The sequence below is a fragment of the Cyprinus carpio genome, chromosome B9 (genome assembly GCF_018340385.1).
Source record: "Cyprinus carpio isolate SPL01 chromosome B9, ASM1834038v1, whole genome shotgun sequence".
Taxonomy (NCBI): domain Eukaryota; kingdom Metazoa; phylum Chordata; class Actinopteri; order Cypriniformes; family Cyprinidae; genus Cyprinus; species Cyprinus carpio.
The window spans coordinates 12,653,134-12,664,510 of record NC_056605.1 but is presented as its reverse complement, the minus strand read 5'-3'; the positions used below and the strand labels follow the sequence as shown (position 1 = coordinate 12,664,510).

The following is an 11,377-nucleotide window of genomic DNA, read 5'->3' as shown; positions in this document are numbered from 1 at the left end:
TAGGGATTGAGGAAAACTCTAATCCTAAAGTTATATTCAAATTAGCAAAATTCATTGGTCAATGCAGTGAAATCACATGACCAGCTCGAGCCTGCTGCGAAATCTTTGTGTGGAAATCTTTTGTGCTTGTCTAACAGTAATAAATGTGCTTCACGTTATGTTATAATTTGAGAAGATACTGCACATCACATCTTGTGAAATGAATATGAATGATAACTCAAATTCTGCGGCATTTTAAAGTGAGGTGTGGTATTACTTTTCTAAGCGATCAGATTTAGAAAAAAATAACCACTTAGCAATGCCCTAGTAACCACCTAGGAACCACATAACAACAAACTAAAAACAGACGTAAAAGCAGTGCACTGGCAATCACCAAGAACACCCTAAATGCATCGAGGTGCAAGCATCACTCATGTTTTCTCCAAATATGACATTGAAAATATGACTTTTTTTTTCATCATTCACTAATGGAATTCAAAGACAACAATGTTGGAGAAAGATTTATTTTAAACAGGCTAAGCTGATTTTGTGACATGGCTATATGCACTGAAATACCATGACCTTTGTGAATTTCATCAGATATGACGTATCCATTGTTTGATCTGAGCTTAAGAAATAATGTTCAATCAAACTAAGAGTCAACGTAAATCATCTCTCGTGTATGTTCGTTTAACTAAATCTACTAAGTTTGATGCAGTGTGCCATCTGGCTGGTGTCTTAATGGTTTCCATCTGGGCAACTTTTCATTTGAAATTATTATTCATAATTACCATAAACACTGTATCCTGAATCCACTTCTGTGGATTTCAAGGACATTTCAAGTATGATATCTTGATGACTGAGGCAAAAGAAAAATATTTTAGCTGTGTTTACATGGAAATTAGAGCACTAACAGTACCAAGACCTATGAAAAGCATCATAATGTTAATGATAATTAAAGTGGACCTGAAAAAGAAACCTTTGTACCAAGACACCTGTTCCTTTTTGTTAAACCTGGCAAGAGAACTGAAGGAAAGGATTTGGCAATCATGGCCATAATTGCCAGGAACCTTTATGACTAATATCAATTAAAGTAGCATGAATATAATTTGCATCCAATGTTTATGATGTGCCCTATTCATGTTCTGTGTTTTGAACTAGGATGAAGAAAATGCATGATGTTGACACCGCAGAGGGTTCTCAATGGTCTTACGTAAGTTTGTGATTTGAAAGGACAGTCATGTTCAGCACTTAAAGAGTCAGAAACTATTAAATTATCAAAGACCAACAAAGCCTTTTCCTCTCCCAAACTACTAGGAATAGTAAAGCTAGCTAAATATTGTAAAAACACCATGACAGATTAAAGAAATACCAATATGACTTCATTGCACCTGCTACCATAGCTTCTTTGGTAGAGTAGGTGCTATCAATACCACTGTAATGTGTTTGATTTCCAGGGAACACACATAATGACTAAATTAAATGTATGCCATGTCTGTTACTCTACTCTTTTAAAGAACATGAAAAATTACATATCTGAAGCACTGACCTCCTCCTGGATGACGGTTGACCGGATGCCAGCCTTCAGTATCAGTAAAACTCTGCTCTCTGAACACATGAAAACAACTCCTTCATTGACAATGAAATGTTCTCTTAGAAGGGTCTAAATATTTGACACTTGACTTCATATATTGGTCAACTGTTTAGTTATAATGTGGCAAAACAGGTTTAGGTGCAGAAGTGTCATTTGTTCTCCTTAAACCTGCACAACAAAATGTTAACCTCTTTATCGCCATCAGTGGTGGAAACACAAAATTGCAAGCTTAGTTTTACCTCGGTTGTGAGTCGAAAGTCTCGACACTGCTCTTCTGCACAGATGATTTTGATAGTTTGAAGGTGCATGGAAAAATGTTATAACCATATCTTACTAGCTACACACAGATTTACTAAGAAGAAAATCCAACAAGATGAACATCTGAAAATTATGTTTTCGTAGCAAGTAGCATAAAGTAGCCACCACAGTAGCCTGACCATATTTTCTTTGTACTGACAAGACTTTAAATAATTAATTTGGAATAAATTATCCCCAATTCCACAATTAATTTTATGTGATTTAACCCCAGTTCACTATGGATTACAATAACGAATTGACGTAACGCAAGAATGCAGTTTGCTCAATAATGGTATTTGGTTCACTTTTATCCGAAAGGTCTTTCATATTGCATATATAACGACAAGAACTATGATTAATATCAAATTAAGGACCATGTGAGGCGTAACAATGAGCACAGATATTAAAGACAAATATAAAGTATAGCACTGTGTTTATGGGTGTAGCATTTTCCTCTACATACAATATTTCTTTTAACACATTGAGTTTATCTTGTCAGACAAAGAGAGAGAGAGAGATGTAAAAAGAACAAAAAGAGCAAATATCACACAGTAGTTTCAATATTTTCAATAATCTCCACAATGGATTTGGAAGGGGACAGTAGGGTGCATTCATCCTGATCCCATAGACTTCCCGGACTCGAGTGTCCATCAGTGCTAAGTTCATCCTCTTCCTCAGACTCCAGATAGTGTCCTCCCAATGCGTTGATCCCTGAGTCCTCGGAGTTGGAGGGCGAAGAGCAGTGGCCCATTTTTGGTCCTTTAACCGTCTCTTCAACAGTCTGCTTCTGTTTCTGTGGTGTCAGAGGGGCAGGATTTATTTGCGGTGGAGTGGGAGGGGCCTCCGTGTGAACTGGGGGCCGCTGAACGTAGCACATCTTGCCGTTGATGCGTTTGACAATGTAGTCATCGATAAACAGTTCAGCAATGTTGCAGTATTTGGGAGATTCGGGACAAGGTGGAGGCAGGAAACAGGGGGAGATGCGGAGGAAGCGCTCAGTCAGAGAGATGGACAGATCAATGGTGTCGGTGCAGTCAGATGGAGCGGACGGAACAGGTGTGCTGGGTAGCTGAGCGACATTGGTCATGGGCTGGTAGACATATTTACCTGTACAGACAGAGTAAAAGGAGATCATTACCTGGATGTGTTAGAAAACACATACTAATTTGAGCATTCAAATTTTATTATCTTGTCAACACTGAAGCAAGCAGTAAATTTAAGCGGAGGCTTTTGGAAATATTTAGGTAGCAAAGCTTTAAAGGAATAGTTTTTCCAAAAATGAAAATTTGCTGAAAATATACTCAACTTCGGGCCATCGTGTAGATGAGTTCGTTTCTTCATCAGAAGAGATTTGGAGAAATTTTGCATTACATCATTTGCTCACTAATGCATCTTCTGCAGTGAATGGGTGCCGTCAGACTGAGAGTGCAAACCACTGAAGAAAATGTCACAATAATACACTACTAATCCACATGATTTCAGTCTAGAAACAAATAAACCATTAAGGCGTGCTTGATTGATTAAGGCTGTGCATATTTCTTTCCTGATTCAGATGAGATGACTTTTTCACTGGAGAGTATTAATATTATTGATAGATGACTCATTTGAAATAAAAACTTCTGAATGATTGATTTGTTTCTTACAAACATGCAACTTTTCACTTCACAACATGTTAACTGATGGATTAGAGTCATGTAAATTACTTGTGGATAATTGTGATGTTTTTATCAGCTGTTTGGACTCATTCTGACGGCACCCATTCACTGAAGAGGATCCATTAGTGAGCAATTGATGTGATGCTAAATTTCTCTAAATCTGTTATGACAGGGAAACAAACTCATCTACATCTTAGATGACCCCTGGGTGAGTAAATATTAAGCAAATTTTAATTTTTGGGTGAACTGTTCCTTTAAGTATAACTGAGGCATTGAAAAAAAAAAAAGAAGAAAATATGCATTGCATTAAAACTCACAGGATGCTTCATTATGTACAGTCTCTTGCAGTGCACTGCAGTATTAGTGCCAGACCTCTGGTCTGAATGTCATCATCATTTACAAATCAATCTGTTTTGTTTTCATTAAATCACACATATCAGTATCTCACACAGAGAAAGTTATTCAAAAACCTGTGGCGTGCATCTACATGCTGATGAAAACTACTGGCACACAGCAGTTTAGTTCATCTTTGGATTTGCTGTCATAAAAGACAGATCAAAAATCGAAAATTGTCAAATGTAATTCATTGAAACATATATCATTACATAATAATAAATAAATAAAAAAACCTGTGCACATTCAGAATAGTCAAAGATAAAAATTAATAATCCAAATATTATGCTGTAATACACTGAGGTTGTATTACAGTGCAGCAATACTACTTTCACAGAATGAACAGGGCTTATTCTACACATTGTGGCATTTTATTTTTTATCATAGTCCACTAAGAATGTTAGATAATGTTTCTTGCAACCAAAAGAATCATGATTTAGTTATACAGTATGATGGTTTTCCTTTGAGTCTTATTGTAGCTATAATTCTTCTATGCAAAAATAAACTCTGTTGTGATTGGTTAACCTCTCTGTGCATGAAATGAGACACAGCCTCACAGCCAAGCTGCTGAATGTTGAAAAACTTTCTATGTATATGTGGATGTTTTTATTTTATTTTTTATTAAGGGGCAAAGTTTATTAAAAAAAAAAAAAAAAAAAAACGAGTGTGTTGTCCGTTCACACCAAAAGCTACAATTGATCTAATATGTGAAATAAATGTTTAATCTGTTGGTTGTATGGTTGTAACCCTAACTGATGCTGTGTATCTTTTTATTTCTTACACAACCATGTTGGAAGACATATGACATGTACATATTCCACAATGACAATGTCAAGATTTATGTAAGGGATAATGTATATCCAGCCGGTTGTTATCTCAGAATAGTCTAGAATACCTACGTGAAGCGGAGGGGTCTTGTATCAGCCTGAAGGGGCTTATTCTGAGATAACAACCGGCTGGATGTACTGTACATTATCCCGCTTATTAAATGGCTAAAAAGATTTGTTTTTACCATATATGTTGAAATTAATGCTGAAGTCTTCCATTGTAACGCGGGGTGTTTTCAGTCACAAGATGGCGCCAGACAGTCAACGATTGTGGAATGACTCGTTAAGCATATGAGTAGTACCAGTCAAGATAACTCATAGTACCCAGGTGAACGGTGTGTTATTCAATTTGGCGGTTGTTATCTGGGAATAAAATACCGCTGGATGGCGCGATTGACCAATCAGAATGAAGTATTCCACAGAGCCGTGCAATAATGTTAAAAAAAGGTTCAGAGACCACCATCATCAATACAAAAACACGAATTGGCCACCACAGAGTCCTGAGCTCAGCCGCACTGAAAGTCTTTGGTACACTCTAAAAATTCACCCAACCGCTGGGTTGAGCCTGTTGAGTCATATATTGGGTTGTTTTGTTGGCATCATACAACTCATTTCCGTTCCGTTCCACACATCTAGCAGAATTCAGCCGGGCTATGATCAGGACATCTATGACAACACTAATCTCCTGTTATCTAAGGCCCAGATCAAAATCCACTCATTCACTCATGGCCTTTGACAGTAAGTCTCTTGTCTCATGTCTCTTTGTCTAAGCGTCTTTCTCACATGCTCAGTCTCCATCTTTCTCTTCCACAAAAGCATCCCCTGAATTATAAAGAAGTCAGCTCTACAGAGACAACATATGACAGCAACCCCATCCATCCCATTTACTTTCCCAGAATGGATTTATAGGAGACACTTAGGAAAGTATATAGCCTGTGTTATACTTTCTGCATGAGCTATCCGGGCGCGTACACGGACAGTGTGGACGCGGACTACTTGTATTTATACTACCGAAAGCGTAAGCTGATGGTCTGCTCCCCAACAAACATGTGAACAAACAATTGCCCAGAATTATTGCACATCTGGCTGTCTTAATATTGTTTTATCGACGGATTGTACAGGTTCTAGTAGCAATGGGCCTGCGCATGTGCAATTGGTGCTTTTGAAGCCTACTGGAGGCTCCCACAAAAAATGGTAGGCACGTGGATGTCCCCTCAGAACCTCCGCGCACACTCTCCAATGACGATTTTTACATCACGCATACCATAGCAGACACTAGCGGACGCAGAAAGTATAACACAGGCTGGCGCTCATCTATTACTGTCCCTGTTTTGATTTCAGCTAATCAGTTTGACCAAACGCAGACAACGTGATTAATAAAAAATGACTAAAATGCTGTATAATGTATGCCAGGCCAGTAGATGTTGATGTCACTTTGTAAAGAAACTCACGCATAACTATAGACTGAACGTGTATACGCATGACATCACCGTTTTCACAAACTCACATTTTTATAGTTAATACTGAGACGATAACAGTATCACTGTCAAAAACTTTGAAACTGATAAAAGTTTCAGTTTTCAGGCCCCCAAAATGCTGTTATAGTCTAAATGAACAGCCAAAACACATTTTAAAAATCTCTTTTTAGTTGAAAACAGTGTCGTGTAAATGGCCCCTTAAAATAACTGTAAGCACAAAAAGATTTTTAAAAGCACAAAATTAAATATGTACAATTTAGGTGCTAATATGTACCTTTAAATACTAATATGTAGACTACAATTTAGGAGTAAATAAGGTACAAAGACGTACCTTTTAGCTTTTGTACTTTAGAGTACCACACCAGTGACAACTTTATACCTTTAAAGTGTATAAGCACACAATTATTGTAGCCCTGAGATTAAATATGATTTCTGTAATAAATTCATGAGTAGAACTTAATAAACATATCTTGCCGAGAGAAGCAAAGACAACAAAAGAAACACAAAAGCAAAATAAACTCATTACATTCTAATGAGATTCCGAACATGTCCTGTGAAAAGTGCAAATGAAGCAAATTGCAGGGGTGGCGACTATCTCAACTCAGTGGAACACAATTATTTCGCTGTACTTTTCTCATGTGCAATCAACAATAGAGGTTCCACTTGTACGATTTGGCATTCATTTGCAGACTTCTTTCGGATCTTTGTTTTATAAATCTGTTGGACAAAGGACCGGATCTCCAAGCCAGAATAGAGCTCACAGAGGAAATCAATGTTTGACAGCTGGAGCTGCAGGCATAGCGCCAGAAACAGGAGGCTTCCTTCTCTACGTTTCACACATGGCCACATAACATCACTAAGCAGCACGTACACGCCTAAAGCACAGGCACCAATCACACAGCTTCCTATTCTCTCACCACAGCCCTGGATTTGCTCAAAGTATGACTGGATACTGTCAATCCCAAACACAGCTGAGCAAAGCTGACTGCATCACGTGTGGTGCTGTAGAACAGCAATATTAATAAATCATCACAATGTACACCATAACACAGCGATGTCCTGATGGGGCTCTCACTGCACCCTTAGAAGATGTAAGACACAATAAAGACTTATTCTACAATGGAAACAGAATTGCATTTGAAAGGATTTAGGGGATTTAAGTTTTTTTGGCACTGATCACAATCTCAGTACTCATTCAGTGGGGTCAATACATTTTTTTTAATGTTTTTTAAAAGAAACGTCTCTTATGCTCACCAAGGCTGCATTTATTTGATAAAAAAAATATTTATTCATGTGATGGCAAAGCTGAATTTTCAGCATAATTACACCAGTCTTAAGTTTCACATGATTATTCTAATATGCTGATTGCTTAATGTTATTAACGTTGAAAACAGTTCTGCTGCTTAATATTTTTGTGAAAAGCCATGACACGTTTTTTTTTTCATGTTTTGATAAATAGAAGGCTTAAAACAACAGCATTTATTTGAAATAGATTCTTTTATATGATTGAAAATGTCTTTACTTTCACTTTTGATCAGTTTAATGCATCCTTGCTGAATAATAGTTTGCATTTATTTCAGAAAAACTTTAAACTGTAGTGTACCTCTCCACTAAAGTGAAAGATCTGTAGCTCTTTCATAAAATGATGAGTGCTCCACCTGATAATGTGCCACACATGGGGTTGTGAATAGCAGTTACCATTTGTGCTAGCTGTAATTTCAAAAGTCTGCAACACAGTTATGCATCAGAGCTCCAGGATTTCTAGCCATGAATTATTTAACAGAACAGGCATACTAAACAATACAGTCGGGGTGAGCATGTTGTGTTTGTAATTTTATGGTACATTTAGTGCTTTTCAATGGCGCACCAGTCAGTAGTTATATCACAGGGCAAGTGTGCAGGCTGATAAACCACAAGCACGCATTAACATAATGCTTTGTCTCTGTTGCAATAACGCTAGATTAAAGCTGTCATAATGTGCACAGACTGATAAAGGACATACACGTACTGTATTAACACTGAGTGTCTCCCACCATCCTATAATCCAAATTCATGATTTTGCAACTTCATATCTCATGTGTGCATTAATGAAAGGTAAAAACTATTACACTATCACAATGTATGCTAACAATGATGAAGTAGTCATAAAACAAATGCTGCATAACTGCATTTGCAGACCAGTATTACATTGTGCAGAGAGTGTGAATTTATGATGATTACAGACATGCTTTTATCGATCAAATAAATACATAAATAGAGTACCCTTCCTGTGCTGTATAAGTAATCACAAGCATAGACCAGTAGCTGATCAGTTACACCAAAAATAAGCTGGAAAAGAATGGCCTTAATCTAAAATATACAGGAAATCAAAAATCTCTGGGTTGAAAGTACTCTAAGGGCCACTGAGGATAATATTCTTTTATTATTTGATGGCTGAACTCAATAAAGTTCAGTTCCCCCGATGGAAGTGTCATGGGAGGGTATTAAATATGGTTTGATCAGTTCACACGCTTCTAAAGGCCTCACGCTGACATTTACCTCCCTTAAACACAATGAAAGCTTTTACAATCACCTAGGAGCTGAACTCAGTCAAAGGGACATGAACTAGAGGAAGTGGACATCCTGCTAAAGCAGCGGAGCTGTTGCTTCCTGTGTATACGCTGATGGCCGGTGGATCCAGGGTCATGTCAAGCTAACGACTGGAAAATATAGAGGGGGCGTCAAGGTTCAGGTGGGGTGAGGTCTGCTTTGATAAAGTAAAATATAAATGTTAACCCTCACACTGGATTTGCTGCGGAGATATTTCTGGGGAGATATTCATGGCTGACACATCTTGCTTACTAAGAAATTCTCAGAAACATATGAAGTCATATAATGCTGAAAAAGCATCCAAACGACACCAGACAGCAGTTTCTGATGACGGCACAAGCTCATAAATATCCCCAAAGCAGCTGTGACAATAAATAAGAAAAACAGGTTGTGCGATCATACACACAGCGCATGGTATTTATCAAATAGATGTCATATTTAAAACCCTAGATTCATAAAAATAGTGAAGAAAATGAAATCTTGTGCATGTATTCACTATATAACCCATTTGATGATGATCGACAGCAGGATATTTCTTTCTGCTACATATATAAAATGTTTGGCCAGTGATCTTTAATAATACTGTCAGCTGCATTATTGTCCCTTTGTTGTTGATTTTTGTGTCACATGTATGATACTACTCCTCATTTCTGCACTTATTGTTTTATCAGGTGATGTATTTAAAATAGAATAGAGTGGAATAGAATGCATTTGCGTGTCAGAAGGTGGCCACTTACAGTGACACCAGCCCAAATGGCAGCACCAGTGCAGTTTGAAACACTTTCCGTGGCTGTGTGTCGCGCAGATGGAGAGTCCATCACAGGGGAGAAAGTCCGGTCTGCCTGCACAGCTTTTGGCCAGAGCTTGAGCTTCATCTAACTTATCACTCTTCAACGCCTTCTGAGCTCCGCTGTAAGCCATGGTTACTGTAAGTGAAGAGACATGCAATGAAAATACACCGTCGAGCTGAGTGTTACCTACTGACTTAACATGCATCACAAATTGGAAAGTTTTAATATAAAATGTATTTATATGTGAAAGTGTCTATACCAAATGTAAACTGTCTTTAATTTCACGTTATTTTACAGTATTATATAATATCATCATGCAATATCATTGATGTTATTTAAAATATTACTGTATCAAGAATAAATGAAGAACAGCAGAGTATTAGCCTCAAATAATAGAACTAAACATATATTTGGAGTTTGGTTTTGCTTACCTTATTCAGGTCTGAGCACTTACAGCTGATGATGATTTCCTGCCATCACACAATATCTGCACTAAACTTCCCACAACATCTGCATTAAGATCCTTGTATTCATACGGAATACGAAGAATGACATTTTCCCCATTTAAACTGACAAATGGCTTCTCGATGCGGATATTCCTTGGGTTTTCATAGATTTCCAGAGAAATATCAATTGAATTCAGTTAAAACAACGGCATCTGCCAGATCTCTATTGAGGAACAATCGTGCATGTGAAGTGTCCTGGAGCGTCCGCTATTTAAAGAGGGAAAAAAAAGCTTATCAAAGCAGCACAGACTGAAACTTATGTGAAACAAGAGGCCGGTGGCGCGTGAGCTCCTCGCGCTGCTGTCGCGGTGGATGCTGCTGCGGGACTGAGAGCTGCTCGCTTCGCACGCTCACAGATATTATACTGCGACACGTGACCAGCAGACGGCGCTATAATCCCCGGAGAGCCATTACAAAGGTTTTCTCATTTACATTGTATCGTACGGTGTACAATGAAACAAAGAACGAGCTTTTAGAAGATATTCTAAAATAGTAATATAATAATGCAAAAAAAATAAAAATAAAAATAAAAAAAAATACAATATAATTTAAATCAAATAATATTACACTGATCCTTGGTAGGTAACTATTATAGTGGTAAAAACAGCAAATGTATGAAATGTTGATAAGTTTTTGGCACTGTGTGAACATTTAAAACAATGCCGTACAAATGCATTGTTTTATGATATATTAGTGAATCTAAGTACTGATGCAAAATTCTGATCTCTCAAATAATCTGGTTTTCATAGTTTTATTTCTATGCCATCTTTGGACATAAACAAAATCAAACAAAACAGAAGCAAAATGTGGTTTAATTAAACAGCCTCAAACATATTTGAGTAGCAGCACAGAAGTAATAGCAATTAATTTATCCCTTGCAGCAAAGCACAAATCACATCATACACACTACACCTCACAGACCAGCTATTCCACATAGATCCTCAAAGCCAAATCAATTAAAAAGTTTTCCTCAAACTTAATGCACAGCCACATAAATGATAAAAAGCACATTAACAGGTAAATCATCATACCGTTCAAAACTTTGGAGTCAGTCTGGGGTCAGTAAAAATGTAAAATAAAATAAAAAAAACTTCTTTATCAAACATGTATGAAATTGATCAAAAAGTGACCATTAAAGACATTTATAAAAAATTTGTCACAGAAAAAAAAAAACAAATAAATTCTGTTCTTTTGAACTTCACTGAAAATCCTGAAAAATAAGTATCATAGTTTTGACAAAAATATTAAGCAGCACAACTATTCACAAC

The 11,377-nt window shown here is 37.1% G+C and overlaps 1 protein-coding gene across 1 annotated transcript; it reads right to left on the bottom strand.

Annotated features, from left to right (window-relative positions):
• Positions 1 to 487: 487 nt before the first annotated feature.
• LOC109051491 (UPF0524 protein C3orf70 homolog B) lies at positions 488 to 10,529 on the bottom strand. Its single transcript, XM_019069037.2, has 3 exons — positions 10,035 to 10,529; positions 9,550 to 9,738; positions 488 to 2,977 (listed from the first exon to the last, which is right to left on the bottom strand). Exons 2-3 carry the CDS (start codon positions 9,731 to 9,733, stop codon positions 2,415 to 2,417), a joined length of 747 nt encoding a protein of 248 aa, XP_018924582.1. The 5' UTR covers positions 9,734 to 9,738; positions 10,035 to 10,529; the 3' UTR covers positions 488 to 2,414.
• Positions 10,530 to 11,377: the final 848 nt, after the last annotated feature.

Bases quoted from the DNA above. Each gene is read 5' to 3' on its own strand.
- LOC109051491 (XM_019069037.2), bottom strand. From the start codon at position 9,733: ATGGCTTACAGCGGAGCTCAGAAGGCGTTGAAGAGTGATAAGTTAGAT. The intron at 2,978-9,549 runs GTAAGTGGCCAC...CTGTCTGTACAG, and splicing joins CCATTTGGGCTGGTGTCACT to GTAAATATGTCTACCAGCCC.